The sequence below is a fragment of the Rhea americana genome, unplaced genomic scaffold, assembly GCF_003343005.1.
Source record: "Rhea americana isolate MKP2758 unplaced genomic scaffold, rheAme1 scaffold_2, whole genome shotgun sequence".
NCBI classification, from domain to species: Eukaryota; Metazoa; Chordata; class Aves; order Rheiformes; family Rheidae; genus Rhea; species Rhea americana.
Genome location: NW_028186149.1, coordinates 3,081,738 through 3,101,654, shown reverse-complemented (window position 1 = coordinate 3,101,654; position 19,917 = coordinate 3,081,738). Strand labels below are relative to the sequence as shown.

At 38.6% G+C, this 19,917-nt stretch overlaps 1 protein-coding gene across 4 annotated transcripts in view; it reads right to left on the bottom strand.

Annotated features, from left to right (window-relative positions):
• Window positions 1–19,917, bottom strand: part of APBA2 (amyloid beta precursor protein binding family A member 2) — a 110,953-nt gene that overhangs the window by 11,879 nt on the left and 79,157 nt on the right. For 3 of the 4 annotated variants that reach the window (XM_085303311.1, XM_085303314.1, XM_085303312.1), the window contains 5 exons: window positions 16,364–16,509; window positions 14,977–15,012; window positions 13,317–13,403; window positions 4,530–4,715; window positions 876–1,055 (listed from right to left, as the gene is read on the bottom strand). In XM_085303311.1, coding sequence (XP_085159437.1) covers window positions 876–1,055; window positions 4,530–4,715; window positions 13,317–13,403; window positions 14,977–15,012; window positions 16,364–16,509 — 635 coding nt within the window. The remainder of the gene's footprint in view (window positions 1–875; window positions 1,056–4,529; window positions 4,716–13,316; window positions 13,404–14,976; window positions 15,013–16,363; window positions 16,510–19,917) is intronic. The other variant, XM_085303313.1, reaches the window with a different exon arrangement.

Here is a 19,917-nt window from a genome sequence, read left to right as displayed (position 1 = left end):
ACCACACATCAAATCATAACTTTACTATCTGCAGTTAGAGGTGAAAAATACTCTGTTCCCAAGGGCACACACAGCTGCACAGGAATCAGTAAGGCCAGAAAAAGTGAGTGTAAGTAGGAAAGCTGTGACTGAAGGATTAAACAATTTGCCCTTTATCTCAAAGTAAGATCACTTTAGGACTCGGCCAGGAAACTCTCTGACCTTTAGGACATGGACCAAATCCCCATTGCACTGAAACAATATGGGAAGTACCGGCAAAAACAGCAGAACCAGGTGCAACCTTGGATGCTACATCCTGGTCTGGAACGCTCAGTATTATAATGCTTTTTTGGATGAAATGTAAAGTGTGAAATATATGGCTGCTTATAAATGTAAATAGTTATATGAAGTGACTAAGTGGCACTTAGGGGCAGTTCTTGCCTTTTCATAGATTATGATCATGTGATACATTTCATGTGGCAGTTTCCCTGGTGTTCTACTAAGGGAAGATAAATTAGCCTGCCCATGCCATAGCATCCTGGACTCATGGTCCTTCCGTCCATCAAGTAAGAAATCAGTTGCAATGTGCATTAAAATGGATTGCCATTGTAAAACACAGAAACACCTCACAGTGTGTACTGCGAATACCTCAAAGCTTATTTATGTCAGATGTAGATGTGCTTTACTACTGTTTTGATCAATTGAAGCCAAAAGAAATGTGAAAACAAAAAGAGAAAGTCTAAAAGCTTACAAAGTTGTTTTTAGTAGCAGAGTACTGATAAAACAATGCATCTGGGATGAAAAACCATCCTTAAAATGCAATTATATTTTCACAAGAACTACACTTCTCTGAAAAAATGAATCAATATGAAATAAAAATTTAGAAACTGATTTACCTCTTTGCAGTTTTCCGAATTGGAGAAGTGTATGAGATCATCATTGTACATCTCCTGGGTATTGATGATATCACTGTACTCCTTCTGACTGAGATCCTCGGGGTTGATTCCATTGGCTCTCAGAAACTCTTGGTAAGCCACACTGAAAGCCTGACCTATGGACTGAGCTATCAGCTGTGCCTGTAACGTGAAACAAAAGACCGCTCAGAGAAAGGTTTGGTGCAGAGATTACCACTAAAGCCACAAGAGAGATACTGCGTTTAAAGGACAGTCAAAATAAAGGGTAGAGCAAAGTTGCTAAGGTAGTATGAATGTGAAGTCACTTAAGGTCAGTTGTGTGGAAAACATCCCTTATACCCAAAAACAAACGGCAAGCTCCATTTAAAAAAAAACGTCGATCTCCTTTCATCAGCCCACTGGGGTAGCATGCAACCAAATGCCATTTACACCCTTGTTCCAACAGACAGTGGAGAGCACTGGCTCTTACCAGTCCAGGCCAGGCCTTAGAGAAGAGACTGTCACAGACTCTACTTCTGACCACCGTAGATTTGCACAAGGGATGAGACAACTGCTGCCCTGTTTGCACGTGCCTTCAAGGACATGTATGCACCATTGATTTGGGTTGCTTTTTCACCTGCTGCTTCTCCACCTCCATTTTATAGCTCTGCAAGCATCTCTTCACCAAAACAATCTGCTCTCCCATTACTGCCATTACACATGTCTCAGAGTCCTGGCAAACCAGGAATAGCCCTGAGTTACCCACTGCACACCTACAACAACTACTCGCATTAACACATCTTGACTAGCAGGGTCAGGGATGCTTTCAAGCACATGGGCAGAGTCTTGACTATAGCTTGTCCGTGGTAAACACAACTCTTCAAAAGCTTCCATCTCTGTTGATTTGGGGAGCATTTATCCGGCCATGCATTCTCCTACAGTTTGTAATTAAGGTAACTTCCCAATACAGTGGGCTGTAAGAGTAAATGTTAACAGTGATCAATGTTAGGATGCATCAGGAGTACACATGCATTAGACATAAAATAACAGGTAACAGTCATCATAACAGTACCAACCACTTTGGGCATTCAGTGCACTGCAGAAGTCAACTAATTGAGTTCTTGAACTTCATCATAAAACTTATTTTCTAGTTACACTAGATGGCACTGGAATGCAGAGAAATAGCCATGGAGGTAAGGATTTATATTCAACTCATTCCCACCACCACCAACTGATAATTTCTTATTTTCCTATTCCAAGTCCTCTGCAGCTCACAGGAGAATGCCAAGATCAGTTTCATATATTTGTGCTTTCCAGGAACTGTATTCTGTCATTAGAGAATACGAGTAACCCCAATGATCTGAAAAGGAACTAACTGTATCCTGCAATGTAGCTACCTAAAAATAACAATAATCAAAACTTAAAAAAAAAAACAAACCTAAAAAACCTCACCCTATTCTGGAAATGCAACACTTTCAGAGAGCAGGTACATGGTGAGTGCAGTTATGAATGCACGTTGTTACTCTGGAAAACACTGTACCATCTAACCCTTTCTTTTCACAATCCACTGAAGAGATACTTCAGTGTTTTCTTCACTTCTTCAGATGCTAACCCGCTGTTTTCTTATTTCATTTGCACTGACACAAGCAAAAGCATCAATCTGTATGACTTGAAAAGAATTCTGGACAATTAAGATATAAGTAGCCTAGCCAGTCACATATTCCTTCATATTTTAATATATCTTCTCAACTATTTTTAATCAATGTATAATAAATGTATAATAATAAAAATATCAAGTGATTTGAGCATCAACAGTACAGAAGTCATCAAAAATATTTTTCCATCATAGAATTACTGAAGTTTGTTTTGCTGTTTTCCACCTGTGGTGTAATTGCTTTCTCTGTATTTAGTTCTTTTGCTTTTCCTTTTATTAACACTCTATTCCACATTCACAAAAACAAACTGTTTAGATGTCATCATCTATTCTATTACTGCTAGTAACAGCCAGTTTTCATGCCTTTCATCTATATCTCCAGGTTTTTTGAAAGTCCTCAGCATTGTGTGCAACTTAGTGTAATTAAGCTGCCTGAAAAGGTCAGGCCAGCAAAGCAGAGGCAGAGCTGAGCAGAGGAGCACGTGTGTGAACACTCCCAGGCTAGTGCTCTAAAACTCAGACACACCATTTCTCATTTATAGGCCCACTTGTTTTAAAATGATGAAAATGATTGCTTAGGTCACAAAATAAGCAACCTGTAAGGTATGACTGCCTGAAGAAAAGAACTAGATTTTTTTAAATTTGGTATTACACAAATTATATTTAAAGCTGTTCTATATAGTGATGGTTAGAAATGCTGAATTCTGCCTATTACTTGTAATAGTATCTCAGTTGTCTTGTTTTCTCAGTTTTACTAGCTTGATATTTTTTCCATACGTGTTTTAGATTAGGTTGAAGTTTCCAGGTCAGCCACTTTAGACACAAGTATCTTCTATTCAGCCACAAAAGCAAACCTGGAGAGACAACAGCAGAAAAGCAAGGTCACCGTCCTCAGCCACACGAGGTAAGGGCACGGCAGGGCAGCGCTTCCCACGGGGAAAGAGGATGGAGCGGAGCCGTGCAGAACTCTGCTGCAACCACTACGGCTGCAATCCTGCTTCGACTGTGGCTCCAAGCGCATTCATCTTTTCCATTTCTGATGCAAATGGAAAGCAGAACCTGAATTCTGAAGTGGTCACTCCCTTTCTGTTGAAAGGGGATTTTAACAGAGAGTGCTTTAGAGCTAATATGGTATTGCATTGTCAGTGTGTGTTACAGCACAAGATGACAGAAACAATGCCTTCTGTTGTACAGCTCCTGTTTTGAAGGAGTAATTGTAGCTCTTCCTACGCATTCTAGCCTTTTATTTAAGAATTGCTAAATTCTTCTGGTTGTGAGGAAAAATTTCTGTAAAGTACAGAGAACTAAACTTTCTTAGCTCCACTGCATTTGTGCAAAAACTGTAATTCATAACCTTTGCTAGAGGTAAAAAAGAAAAATGAAAAAAAWGTGGCTGGATGTGTTCTTAAACATCAAAGAGCGAGTCCCATACTGCACATACCTACCACAGTAAGTAAGCCATAAGAGAATAAATGGGTAAAGGGCAACAGTTCCAGGTCTGCCAAATTGGTAGAAGATTATCTTAGCAAGTTAGCTTCAATTTGACTGAGGACCTAACTGGTTCCACTCCATTGCTGGCTCTCCAGAGAAGTACGTGTGTCAATATGTACCAAACAGCTGGACTACAGGATCCAATCCAGGATGATCAATTTGATACACAGTATATTAATTTTGGCCACAGATGGCCATGGACTTTCAAACAAATCCAAATAATAAAAATATCTGAGGAAAGATTGTTAGAACACAAATGATTCTAGAATAGCAAAGTCAGATGAGAAAAAAAGTGGATATTTTGGAGCTGAGAAGGTAACACGAATGATTTGTGGAAACAGAAAACAGATATGAATAGTGACAAACTGGCCAGTCCTTGCACAGGTTAGCTATAGCTTCCATCAGAAAAAATTATTGTCAGCAAAAATGCATTCAAGAGATCAGATGTAATTTCAGAGATTCTCAAAATGACATCGCAAAATGACACCCAGAATTTAATTCAATTTACTTACATCCTCTGATTCAAAGACGTGGCATATCATTTTGTACTGCTTCTTTCCTTCCTGAGCACCAGGCGTTGTTTCAATACAGTCTTGAGAAGCTGACCGTGGCATGCGGCGGCGTGCCATTAAAACTACAATGTTGCCAATATCAGCAATATATGAGATTGTACGCAGTGCATGATCCATCATTGTTTCCTACATAAACAAAGAGAAATAAAGACATTCTTTGTGCCTGCTATGATTCCACAGATGCTGCATTTTTTCCCTCCTGGATGGCCTGTTGCTTGAGAATGACAACAGCTCTAGACTCTGTTTATACAGACCCAGATCCAACACTCCCTACACACTCAATGGACTTGAACCCTGGCTGAAGACACAGTGGCTGTTAAAGAAACTGGCTTCAGGGAAAGTGTTGCCTGAGCAAAGACTACATGGTTGCTACTTCAAAGCAATAATAAAAATCTATGCCAACATTCTATAAACAACTTCATGCTGTTGGAAAATTACATCTCACTTTTGTATTGTTTTTCCTAAATGAAGCAGATGCATTTCACAATGACAGAACCAGTTTTGGCAAAGTCATCTATAGATCAGATGTTATATAGTGATTTTCTGAATTGTTTTCTTTAATCAGTCCTATAATAGCAATATGTAATATAACATTTTCTATTGTGTTTGCAAAAGCATATTTTTTTTCTCTGTAAAAGCCTATGAAGGTAGTATTTCACCTTCTCTTTAGTTAGAATTTCTAATACTTTTTTATGATTACTTGTTCAATATCACAGATCAGTCTGGCTGTGAAGTGCTGAGGGGGGATTCAGTCTAGCGTCCAGGCTTACACAACTGCTCCAAAATTTGCTTAACCAGCTCCTGCAGGTAAAGTCAACTGCTTTATTCATCTGCTTGAAGAGAGAGGTAAACTTTAAAGACTTGCTAGATCTAGTCCTGTCCAGGTAACAGCTGGCCAAAATCAGCTTCTGCTTGTGTCTGTCCAGATCTGCTGGAGTTTGAGCACATCACAGTAGAGGCCAAAAGCAGATGAACATGAACGGAGACAACATGGTCCATCTGGTCAAAAACTTTCCCAGTTTTACCAGCGTAATCCAAGCTGATGAGGTTGAACACGATCAAAGTCTTCCTCCAGTCAATGGCATCAGGCTGCCAGTTCAGTTGTGCTGGGAGACCTCGCTCAGCTCCAGAGAGCCTTTGCCCACGCGACTGGTTTTAAATGGAAACCAGCCCTCGCTCCTTCCTAATGAACACTCCTGATGTACAAAACCACCAAAGAGAAGCCAGTCTGAAGCATCTTGAAACTTCCTGCCTTGATCTCAAATCCCTGAGCTCTGCATCCCTTAATTACTTTCGCCTTTTAAACTCTATTTTACTTTCTGATATTAGCGGGGAAATCCCAGCCTACCACTTCCAGACATTTTTCTCCCAGGAATATATCATTATACAATGGCTTTGATTAAGTATTGAGTTAGCTCAGACAAATGAAAACTGAGTGCATATTTGTAGTCAGAGAAGGATGTGTTGTCACTAGACTTGTTTTATTTCAGATATTACTATTTTGTCTTTTGTTTTTCATCTGAATCTTCATATTATTGAACTTCAGTTCATGCTTCTATCATTTCTTTCTTCTATAAAAAAGCAGTGAGCTCCCACAAGGAAGAGCCTTCAAGGGCATTTTTATAACTGTTTCTATGCATCACTGGGTATAAACTTGTACTTTTTTAATTTCTGAATTCAGCATTTAGATAAATATAAATACATATGTATCAATAATCAATAATCATTTTCACTGAAAGGTTTTCTATCTGTACAAATAATGTTACTGTAGTAAAATATAATGTATAGTTGCCTGTGTCACAGCTAGAATGATGATTTGAAAGGTGAAACACTTACTTAGGACTGTAAAGACAAGCAGAATGATACACTTGTGTACACTTATGTTTTAGCTTACTATTTGTACCTTCATAAAGGTTTTGTTCAGAATACTTTATAAGCAACTTGATTTCTTTTTTTAAAAATAAAAATAAATAATAAATACAAAACTTCTCCAAGTTCCCATTACGGTGTGTTGCTATGGAAGATGTTCCTTAATGCTAAGCACCTTTTGTTTGCAATGAGAGCTTTAGGAATGCTCATGCAATCAAGTAAGCTGATTGACTGTACTTCCCTTAAGTGCCTTGAAAAAAATCACCATTACTGAAGTCAGAGTATAACTAGAGAGGAAGAGAAATTGCGGAAAGTAATGTAACTGATGTTAGTACTGCTTATCTGGCAGAGTGAAAATTCACGCAAAGTATTACAAAAAGCCTCCTCGCTGTAAGAACCCCTAGGACCCATAAAAGGATCTTTTAAAGCAGTGATGAGTAACATTTTTCCCTGAGGAGGCATTCAGGGGCTGCAGGTTTTTCTTCCCCACGTGAACACACGTGGGTCCATCAGCAGAGCAGGAGGCTGGGGGAGGAGCAGGGGTGCCCCCTCCCTCCGGCTGCTGTGCACCTCGAGCTGGCYGGAGGTGCTTTTCTTCACCCCACTGTCAAACCAAGCCAGACTCTGCTTGTGCCGTCATGTACGTAGGGTGCTCATGCCCATGCCTTGGGCAAACCTTGGGTACYTGTCTAGCTGTGCAACAAAGAGGAGGCTGCAGGAGGCTCAGGAGCTACAATTTCAATAGCAGGCTGCCAGAATAATTAAATCAGCTCTCAGATGTGGCTAAAGAGCTGGTGACAGGTCAGATATTCAGTCTGGTTGGATGGAATCCAACTCATTGCCATTGGTTGAATATTCTTATTTTAACGTTTAAAAAAGACCCAGATGCCATTATGGGGCATTTCAAACCCCTGCATTATGGGTTTCTTAAACTGGATGCTGCCTACTTTAAAACCTTATGTGAAGTGCATCATTTTATTAAGAAGCTTTTAACTGAAACAGAGAATCTGATCTCTAAGCTATTGCAAGAGGTCAGTGCCTACAAACCATGCTTTCTTAGCTTTGTTTTCTGTAATTTCTTTATATATCTTGCCATTGTAGAGAGAAACTATTCTCTGCTTTAAGAAACAGAAAGTGTACAATCTGCAAACTCCTTCTTGCTAGGGTCTATTCTCAGTCTGGAGTGCTTTCTAGCCTTTTATTTGTTGATCAAACTAGAAAGATAATAGTTTTATTGGTCAAAACAGGCATGGATGGTTTTTTTTTCCTTGAAAAGCATCCAGCAAATTCTGCCTGAATTGTAATACAAAAATACTTATTATTGAGCCAATTTGTTTTGCTTTACTTTGTGACCACTGTCAGTTTTAAGTTAGTATCTCGGTTTATGGTTTCCAAAATATCTTGGGTCCTTGGCCAAGAGTGAGGTAGTCCTTGTTGCTTTTGGCAGCTGCTTGGATGTAGAACTGTGGGTATTTCTGATGTGAACAAACAGAAAACTTGAACATAGGGTTGTGGGGTTTTTTAATCTCCTCTATTGTGCATCCTGCTTGCCTGCAGGCTATTGCTTCCTTGTTCTCAAGAAGGCCTCTTTTTTTTTTCTTCTTTGGTAGTAGCTGTTGCTGCGTATCTGAATATCCTGCTGAGGATAATCACTGAGCAGCATGCGGTCCAATTTCACCTAACTCCGCTGCATCAGATGATGACAACCAGGTACCAAGAGAACCAAAGGGGTGCACAGCCTGCTCGCAACACAGCCTGACAAAAACCTTTTCCTCCTTAGTGCAGCCTGCGGCTTGGGGTCTCTGCTCAGCTCTGGCACAGTCTAGAGGAGCTTTAAAGGACACGTGACTGAGATACCCGCCTTGCTGAGTCAGTAGTGGCAGGGTGTCCCTTGATATCTGGCTTTGCAAACAAACAAACAAAAAACATTATGGGATATGAATAATACAAGATTTTCTCATCATTTATATAAACAGCTAGGTATTAGTTGATTGTTACTTGACCAGATCTCTAAGGTCTAAAAGAAAAAGATCTTTTTCAAATTGAGAAGAGTAATTGTTTTAAAAATTACAGAATTTAACTTGACAGAGGTAGGAAAAAAACAAAACTAACTGCTTCTTAGAACTACCTGTCTCACTGAAAAGAATCACTATCCATAAAATGACTTTAATAATTCTTCTCTGTCTTGAAACAAAATGTTCTATGCTTATCCCCTAGCTATGAAATGCAATGATGGTTAATAGGTGGTTTGGGGGTATCTCTAAGGGTTTCAGGSGCTCAGTAGGATTTATAGCATTTCTCTTGCTATGGAAAAATGTTTTAGAATGGACATTTCTCAGCAGGGTCTTGGGAGCTCTGCAGAGATAATTGCTTTTGAGCAGTCTGCACTAAGTATTGTGTAAGGGTGTAATCATACATGCAATGCTCACAAGAGTGAACAGCCCCAGCAACATGAATGCATTTAATCTCACCTGCCAAGAAATTCTTCCTCGCCTTATCCATCACAAAGAAGTTGCTCAAAGGTTTTTATGTCTTTTTCCCTCTCCTGGGATAAAAGTAGTCACTCTCCCACTCCCTCCTATCTTTATACTTTCTAATACAGTTACATCTAGGAATAAGGCAAATAATATATATAGTGACCATAAACATGTATATCAGACTTTAGTCTTTCACTCCATCTCTTCTCACCTATTTTCTATATACTATTATCTCACTTTCATCTTCTCACCTCCTTTGTTATTATTCCATGAATCGTCCCATCTCTATCCACCTGTTTCTCTACTCCTTCCCTCCTGCTTCCTACTTCCATCCATTCCATCTCTGCTATCTGTAAATTTGTCCTTATAAATTCAGCCTCTCCTTCAGAACCCGTGTTCTATTCTCTCCCAGCTGGATTTTCCTTTACCCAGGTCTCACCTCCTCTGCAGAGGGCTCTCACAATCCCCTGGTGCTGCCCTGCTGAAAAGTGAAAGAAGACTTGAAGGAAAAAGCTGAAATATTTTTCCATGGCTTTCACGTGAAGTAGACCTGTGGCAGTGTGAATCACACAACCTCACAAGTTGGAAGATATTTTAGGACCATTCACCTATCAGAGACTTGGCACATTTGTCACCTCTGTGTCTTCCTTTTTCTCCACCAGCTCTTCCACCTGCTGTGCTCCAGCTCCTCTTCTCTGGCTGAGCGAGGAGACGGGAGGGCTGCTGAGCTGCTCCTGCCGGCTGCACTCGCTGGCTGCAGGCACCTGGAGCACAGCGCCAAGGRGGACTGTCCTGATAAAAAGCAGGCATGTGGCTGAACCTAGGGCTGATCCTACGGCATACACTGAACAGGCGGTCACCTTTTGCTGCTTATATTCAATGACTTTAGTATGAGCAACTAAAGAGTGGCAGCAGTGCCATTCCCAGTGTTGCTGGGGGCGACAGAACTGGCTCCATTCGAGGCAGCAGTACAACATCCTGGTACCACTCAGAAGCTTCAAATGCTCATTTTTAAACTGAGAATTATACATTTTAAGTCAGTTACTACCTCATGAGAGCTATACAATACTACTGAGAAGTTAAAACATGGATGGCACACTGCAGAAATAGATTTTATATAATTGATAAAGGCATGAAAGCRCAGATTGCCTCTGCCAGCTGCTACGCGAGCTGAAATAGGCCCATGGTAATTATACCAGGGCAGGAACTGCACTAGCACTGAAAAAATATAACTGTGCCAAAAATGCAAAAACATGTTGACAGCAATGCTAAAAGTTCATGGAAGTAAGTCTCTTACAACTCTCTGAAAGAGCCACTGTTAAAGAAAAGAGAAAGCAGAAAATGTGCAGAGCAAACTTCAAAAAGCTTGTAATTATAATCATTTCCTGTATTGCCTTTCTAATCTTGCTGAACAATTCATACTAGACCCCTTCCCTCATGGTATGTCACACCGTATACCACTGGAAATTTCAGAGGAAGACGTGGTATAGGATAACAGTTTTTTTGAAAAAGGGTTATGGTCTGCATCAAAGGTCTTTCTTTTTCTGTTTTCAAAAGGTCTGCTTTTCAGCTGAAATGCAGAAATATTTGAAGAAGAAAAAGGGTGATTTCTACTGACACTAGTCCTTACTCAACAAAGTGAATGTAGCTATTTATTGCCAACTACCTCCAACTATAAATTRTAGCTGTTTGTTTATTAATAATTGGCTGTAGTTGTCTTTACGCTGACTTAGCTGCTAGCGTTTTATTCAAATGCAAACTGTAATCGTTAGTCTGTACAGCAATCGCCATTACTCCTAGTTAAGCTGTGATGATGTACTCCAGACAAAGCATTTTTACCATTAGGTCAAAAAAAGGCTGAGAAGTAACAGGTAGTGATACTGGTATTTAAAGATGGAATGCACCRTCAGGACTATGGACGGCAGATTGTAAACACAGATGCCCATGGTATATGGGATATTCAGCTCCTCATTTGCCTGAATCTCTTGGGAAGTCTACTGGCATGTTAAGGACATCTGCTTACATTAAAGGAAAAATAAAGACATTTACTGGAGATGATACTATACATTAACATYAATACTATACATATTTACCTTTACATTAACAAATACTAACTCTATTCTAAATATCAGGAAAAAGTAGATGCCTCACGTTTTGCATCTCTAGAAAAACAAACACCACACTAGTTGAAAAATAACAGAAAAATCTCTTCCATATGGCTTGTAAAATCTCTTACTGTTTTAGAGATCTAAGTGTTCCTCTGGTCTGCATATGCTCCCAGACACATGGGAGTTATTTGCCTCCAGCTGTGAAGATTTCTGACACCTCAAGAGATGCATCCAGTACATGACTATTAATTGTTAGAAAACTTTTCCTGATTTTTAAGCTGAATTGCCATTGCTTCAGTACACTGCTTCTTCCAAGGATATTTAGAAAAAAATTACACCCCTTTAATTTTCAGTAGCCCTTTGTGTATTTCAAGACTGTTAGAAGTTGCTCCTCAGTTTCCTATTCTCTGTTTGGAGACTAACCAAGCCCAGGATCTTCTAACCCTCTGAGCTTTCTTTCCCGACACCTGGCTCTTCTGGTAGCTTTCCTCTGGATTCTCTCCAGTGTTGAAAAGCACAGCACAGAAGCAAGCATCCCTTAGAGCAGAAACTGTAGAGGCTGAATTCCTTTCTCAGTGTCCCAGGATGAATTTCACCCTTCTCACAAGAGATGCCATTAGAGAATAGTTTTAGTTTGCAAATTAACACACTGCCAGATCCCTACAGCAGAACTGCTGCCCAGGCAGTTCTCTGCTTGTCCAGGTGATTACTGCTACCTAGAGTGCAGAATGCTACATTTGCCTTCACTGAAATATCTCTATAGTTTCAGATCATTTCTTCAGTTAGCCAAAATTTCCCTGAATTCTAATCATTTCATTCATCAAGCTACAAGTTAAATAATAACCATTTTCTCTTCCCATCTTCCAAGATATTGATGAGCATATTGAACAGTACCACCTGAAAAAACATGCTTGTCAGTCTCTCTGCTTTGTACCTCCTTTCAGTGTGGCAGTATCTCAGAAATAAGTACACTCTGGGAGACTTTTTAGCCTGTTTATATCCCTTCTATCTAGACAGAGATTTCATATWATCTATAAGACAATATATGAGATGATAATATCCGAAAGCCTTTAAGTCAATGGGTGACTTCTGCTGCTTCTCTGCCATCCACAAAGCTGTTCTCTTGTCACTAAAGAAAATTATTGATTTGACATAATTTACCTTAGACAAATCTGTGCCGACTCTTGCTCATCACTCACAAACTGCCAGCAAATTGCTTGTTTATTTATTTGTTTTGATACCTTTCTGATGATTAAATGTATCTATAATCCTTGGTTTGTCCTTCAGACAAAAAAAGCCTTAACATTACCTCTCAAGTTTCAGAAAACTATCGTAGGATAGTTCTATATGATATCCAAAGGATATAATAAGATTACTCCAACCATTTTTCCAAGTACTAAAAGATGAATTTTCTGGGTCCCCTTAAGTTGGGTATATCTAGCATATCTAAGCACTTTTGAAATTGATCTTTCCTTATAGTAGCCTGAGGTTTTATCACTTTTCCACTGCTATTAGCTGGATACAGTGGACTGTTTTCAGTGAAAACTGAAGTAAACATCATTAAGATGTTTGTTTGTTTTCTAAGCTTCTAGGAAGAATGAAAATTTAAAGAATTTCTGTAAGTATGATCAAAGTCTAAAGAGATCTGTGAGATTTTATACTAAATATTAGGGTCTACATATAAATATGTTATTAATTGTGATTTCCTTAAGAAAAGAATCTTCCTTGCAAAGACTGCTTCTTAGAGAATGTATGTAAAAGTACTAAAAAAAAAAAAGGCTGCTGATTGTTATTGTAGTCTCCAGCTACTTCTTTAATACAAATAATTAATAATTTACCTTCAGCAAAGATGGTGGTTGCTCAAATGTGAAAAATTGGATGTTAAAAATGGTAAGATACGAATGCCTCAATCAAAGCAGCAGATGACCTGTTATAAATTTGAATAGTGAAACTGTTGCAAAGAAACAGAGTAAATGAATGCTGGAAGACTTTTGAATCTGTTTCTAAAATGAATATAGATCTCAATGACATGCAGACATTTTCCAACACATCAAATAAGTAAAACTACTCAGTATTATTATATTGGCAAATGGCAAGTATAACAGCAACAATATTTTTAAGCATGTTTAACAATGCTTTTTCTGAATATTCTCACTGGAGCGAATTTATCCAAATTTAGTAGTTTTCCATGAATAGTACAAGAGCACAGTCTGAGGCAAGACTGCTCAGAAACAATCAACATTATTCTTGCAGAATTTTAAATCATAACCTACCTGTGTGTCTGCATTTAAAACTTTAATTCTCTGTGTGGAGATGAACAGATCCACTTCAGTCAAAGCCTGGGAATCTCCCTCTGAAGTCTAAAAGACAGATGCTTGGTTAGAGGGGGGATTTTAATTTCCTCTTCAGAACGACAAATTCACTGATCACTTGGAGCATAATGTGATGTGAAGCAACTGCATTGTTAAACCACTACAAAGCTATTCAAAGGTGTTTCCAAATACATGCAAAGAGGGTGTTTATTGCACAGAAAGAGTGTAGCATACTCTTATTTTGTGGGTAAGACTGAATTTGCAGAGCCTTTGGGATTAACTCGGGCACTAAAATTCTCTGTTTATAGCCAAAATGGGGTGGAAGAGTAGGGCTGCTCCTTCCTCATTGCCTCACTGATGCACTTCAGTTCTCAAGGCACCAGAAGCAGAACAGAGGAAGTGATTTACCCACCACCATGAGCTGCTGAGTCCTGGCTGTCTTCAGTGAGCTCCYCAACAAAAACAGAAGCTGGTGCTCAGTACTGTGGTGAGTTTTAGTTAGTTTTTTTCCAGCAATAAAGAAAGAACTGAGAGCTGGACTAATATCTATCTGATTTCACAGAAAGCCGTCGGATGACTTTTTTAGACGTGAGCTCCTGTGCCCTGCTCAGGGGGGTTGCAAGGAAGTATTTTCCCTCTCAACCTGTTTGCAGAGCAAGGGCGACTGCTGTATGACGTTATGTGATTTCCAAAGCATGGCGCTGCGCTCTGCCCAGGCAAGGAAACGTGAGAAAAAGTAGGAAAGCAGCTGCTATCCCTCATCCAAGAGCCCACCTAATACTCTGAGATCCCATTTATTGCTATTATTATTATTTATTGCTGCAGACAATGGTGGTCCACAGTGCACCGCTGCGACCGCAGGTGGCCGCAGCATCAGAGTGCCGTGCCCTGGCCTGGCTCACCCTGTGCTAGGGGCAGGCATCAGCCTCCCAGTCAGACCTGGCCTCTGCGATGRGACAGGGCAGGGAAGAAAGATGCACTTGCTGCTCTATTCTGTGCTTAAAATGACTGTGCTCTGCTTATAATTCATTCATATTAAGTTCAATTGAAGAAAATTGTGTCCGACAAAATACAAAAGCAGCAAATCACTGTTGCAGAGATTCTGTTACTTACGTCGGAGCCCGTCACAAAAGCAAGCTGAATTTTAGTGGTATTTTTGACAGCTAGGTTTAGCTAACTGGAGCATATTTTTTTATCTGGGTGCAATGTCTCCTGTATGAATTGCTCCAGCTACAGATGTTTTTAAACATCTACAATAAATTAATAAATATTTAGGAAGTCACAGGCATAGAAAATAGATTACACAGTATTAGCCGCTTCTGTTAGTAAAATAAACATAAACATTGCATTAAATAATCTCCTGGATAACACTGGTTGTATCTGTGGCCTGAACAAATCACAGATATTAAAAAGAAGAGCAGCAGCAGACAGGCACTCTAGCRAGTGAATCATGAGGAAAATGAGTTCATTTTACTCCATCCAGTTTACTACTACTTAACAAAGAAGAAACCAAAATGACAACTTTATGAGGACCCATAATGAAAGACACAACACCCCACGGGGAACAAATACAACAAAAATGTAAGTAAACATTAGCATTCAAGAAAAACAGTTTACACACCGCTTTTTTCTTGATTTTAGCCGCCTTTTGCATCCTCTGARGAGTAGCATAAAAAAAGAGTGTAGACAGATGTACACACAAAGAAAGAGAAAACACAGCGTATGAAGTCAGGGAAATCTTTTGACTGTGAATCTAGACTGTTAAAAATTAAAAATTTTGGGACAGTAGGGGAAGGATGTGAAAGGGAGATAAAGGTTTATTTATATTCTATGCAGTTTTGAAGCATATTGGTTTTTATGGGGTTATGCATGTTGTTGACTGATTACAAAAAAATACCAAAGAAAGAGTGTTTTCTGTTAACAGCTGCTCATTACATCTACTCTGCTGAACACACAGCGATCTAAAATGACAGGACATGCACTATTTTAAGCTCAAGATTTTCTATTAATATTCTAGTCATATTAATCACATGTCTACATGCCATTTTTAAACAAAGCATAATTTAAAGTCTCTTCCAAGCCTATCTAAAGTAATCAAGGATCCCTGACAGATTTGGATTGCTATTCATACACAAAACATTATTTAGGGCTTTTAGTCTAGTTTTTTAGGTTTAACTGCAATCAGCAATCGCTTACTGCCTGAGACATTGCAACATCCTAAACAGAAATTCAAAGGTCTGAAAAGTTAACTGGATGTTTCTTGCCTTCCATTCTTTTCTAAAGGCCAAATCAATCATCTGTCAAAATAGTATCTAGACAATGATTTTCCCATGTGGGTTTCCTTCAAGAATATGCAATTTTTACCAATTAAATACTTTACTCAATAAGCATATAATTTTTCTAACATTTAAAGCTACCTCTGTCTAGCCATCTGCTTAATCCAATGAGGTACTTATAGCAATTCCACAAAAAAATCATAAAATAAAATTCCCCTACTTGGATTATTAATCAAAAAGCACATTTTAGCACATCTGTCTGAAGCATTCTGTGCTACACTATTTACACGAAAATTGATGACAGTATATGACGCCAAATCCAAACGTAAACCTTCTTGCCCTAAAAAAGTAATATTTGATATATTCAGAGTGATCACCACAAACTGTAATAAGTTAAAAGATTTAATGGCATGACAGGAAAACCCCAGTCAAACAAATATCCTGTGCTTTGCCACTGGAATATTTTCTAGCTACAATCTGCAAATTGTCTGTAATACGTAAATTCCTCATAGAGCTTTCAAAGTATTTCAAATTGGCTCTGGAATAATTTAGATTCTGTTTCGCAGAGATGCTGTACATATTTTAATATTAAGCACAGGAAAGTGGGATGACATTTAGAGTGCCAGGCCTATACTACATTTCCAGGTAAGTCTGAAGCTGCAGACCCCCTTGTGTTTGGAGATCGGCTCTCAGTGGATCAGYGGGTCTGCTGTAGACCATACCAGTCCCTACCTTCACGCGGCTCACTGCCTCCTGGGCCTGCATCATGCGTATGTTTTTGGAGGGGTTCCGCTCTGAGAGCAGCTGAGTGGAGCCCAGGTAGTTGGCCGCAAAGATGATCCCATCGATGAGGTCCTCGGGCTCGCAGGGCCCTGGAACTGAAGGACGTGACACAATTACTGCCTCGCCACTGAGACCAACAGCTGAATAAAGGGCATTATGGCTGGAACAACCTTTTCCTAATGCCTTTTCTAATACTAATTAGAAGAAGAAATCCAGTGCAAAATAAACCAAGTTTTTCCTACAATTAATTCACCAAAACATATAGACCAGACATCTAGTATTTCAAACACTGTGTAATGTTTCAGTTGTGGAAATCTAAAGGAAAACTCCAGGAAGCTGTTTGCTGTGCTGCACTGATAAACATGTTGGAATTATTTACAACTTCATAAATGCTCGTAGGCTCCTTTATCATAACTTTCTTAATATTTACATGTATGATTGCTACAGTGCCTAAACTAAGCCTGCATTTGAATACAGATTTGTGTTTCCACATTTGCCAAGATGTTTGAAGAAGTACATAAACTGTAACTTAGGCGGAAATACTTACTGCAGTGCGGGTAAAGGTGGACTTCGCTTCCGCAAAGACCCACCATGAAATGTAATATTTAAGAAAGATTAGTAAACGAGAGACATAAGGAGCTATCTGGATATTGTTTAGTGATACACAAAGCCTGAATTTAGAGACTGACAGAGAAATACGGTTCTCAAGCTGATACAGATAATATAAACCGAGAAACACGCTGTTCAGTACAACAGTTCAGTACAATGTTGGTGGGCTAGCAGTGGCACCTGTATGCAGCCTTTTCATCTGAGAGCAGGGCAGGCACTGGGGCAGTTATGGAAAAGAAGCATATGGAAAGATTATGAAAAATTTGATGTAAAAAAGAGAGGAAAATACAGAAACTTTAAAATGTCTTGATATTTTTTAAAATTTAGCCTTGATTCAACAGAATGCCTTTGCATGTGCTTAGTATTAATTATACAGTGACTTCAGTGTGATTCTCACATCAACTTGTATTTCACAAGTTGTTCTTCATCCTTTCCCAGGATGAAGAAGAGTGGGCAGGGAGAAGAGAAGATGAATAAAGGATGGTATTTATACTGTACTGGGGCTATGTTCATCCCTTTTATTCAGCCCCTAAGCTTTACATCTAGCTTGATTAGATCAACACTAAAGAGCAGTTGTTCCAGAGTTTGGCTCAAATCCCTTGGCTGTAAATACTCTCTGTTCCCCAACACTTTTATAAATGGAATTTGCTTTGAGCTGTATCAACTTGCCAAGCTGCTAACACCTTTTCTTGAAGGACATCCATTTCATGTGTGAGGAGGAAAAGCACACTGAATGGAAATGCTAATTAAAAAAAAAAAAAGTTTTCTGGTGCAGTGGATTTGTTTGACTTTATATTATAATCAACTGAATGTGGAAAATTAATATGTGGAGTAGGAAAAATAAATGATATGCTACATTGATGAAATTCTCTGAAATAGTGCTTTAAAAATATATCCTTTAATGAACACTTCTATCCCTTGTTTCCCTGTTTGAATTTAGATAAAGTCTTTTAACAGAAAATAAATGTGATTAAAACAACTAACGTTCCTTTTCAGAGAATACTGCTGCCTCCTATACATCCATGCATATCTCACGTTTGCTAGCTGTAAATGTCAGCCCCCTCCCGGTAAAAAAAACAATTTCTGTAATGCAGTTAAAAAAAAAAAAAAAACTAACAGCCCTACACTCGTCAGAGACCTAACACTAACTAACAACACTCGCACAAAATGGAGCTATTTGTTTTGCTAGGAAACGCTGCAGTTTCAAACTCTCAAAGGATAATTATATACAACAGGAGGACAGATTTTGCTTTCAATCACAATCCAGCAATGGTCTGGATCTTCCAGACCTGGATCTGTTATAATTCATAACAGAAGTCTGTGAAATTTGAAATTCCCAGAATATTGGGAAAAATTAAAAATAGCACAGCAATCTCCACTGAAACTGTGAGAAATCTCCATGTAGAATGTGAGAAACCTCAAACAAACCCTTAGCAATCTACTAATTAAACAAGTCACTGAAACTCTTCACAAAGGCCAAGTCTTTCAGTATCTCCAAATACCATCCTTGTTCTGCAGTGCTGAGTGAACAAATTCAAACAAACAAAATGAAAATTCTGCAAGAACTCCCCTTGCTATAGCGCCTCTCCCATTTGCTTAAATCTTTGCACCATTACTTTTTTCAGAAGGTGGATGATGTATTTTATATAGTACCTTTTTTGATGTTATTCAAGTAATGGCTTTTCAGACCTAAAACTCTCATACGTCACCACCTCTTTCAGCATRCAACAGAACACAGCAATATTGCATTATGTGGATACCACGTTTCAAGAGCAGCAAAGAGGGAAATTAATTAGAAGGTGAATTTAATGTGGATTAGTTAAACTTCATTAGATACCTGCAGTGACACTCTCATCTAAAATTAAAGTGSCTTTAATTTAGTTTACCTTCATTTGCTTCAGGCCAAGTAAATCAGGCTAAATCAAATCAAGGTTGTGTTAACTGAAATACGGTTGTCTATGTAATGTTTAAATCAGTTTAACTTGCATCTTTAACAGTTAATTGTTAAAGTTACTTTACATTAACTTTCTTGCATTTTTTCTTGTATAAAGCAAAATAAAATTGGAATTCCTGATACAAATTCTTTTACAGTCATTCATATGTCAAGCAAAGACCAAAATTCTAACATACATTCTTGCAGGATTTCCCAGCAAAAAAAAAAAAAAAAAAAAGCTGTGCTGGTTTTTTTTCTAACATTTTTTTTTTGTTTTTTTCCTTTCCATCTCAAAAGCGCTTGTTGTATCTATGCTTTGTGTGTGTTTAAGACATTTCTTGTGATTCCCAAACAACCAGTAGGCTATGTCAAAGGCACTTCCAAAGATACAACTCTGGAGATATATTTGTATGTATACCTACACTGTCAGCATCTCAGAGCATGAAACAGTAATCCTCACCCTACCTCAGGGGTCTGTGAAATTAGTGAGTACTGCAACAAGCGAGTATTGGAACGAGGAATTCTTCTCATGTCTTGGCAGTTTTGAGACAGCAAAAATGTTTTTAACTGATTTGTCTTTAAAACTTCTTGAAAATGGAAATAACCTGGAAATTCAAACAATTTTATTATCTTTTTTATTTATTTAGATTCTTTAAAGTCTACCTTTTTTATAAAATCTCACTATCTCTTCACAGCATTAGCAAGTGATTTTTGCAGAATCATTATACTAGCCAGAATCCTGGCAGACTGCAAAGCTTCCTCAGCAGCATTTTAAAATGYTTATAGCAGTAGCTCATACAAAAAGCTGAAAGCATGCTGGGCAGAAAACATTTCCAACATACATTTCCCATCATGAAGGAAATGGAAGCAACTGTCAGGTAAGATAAAACATCTGTTGGAAGGATGTACTGAATGGTATTGAAAAACCGCCAGGGTCAAGCTGTGTTTTTTTCCCTTTCTG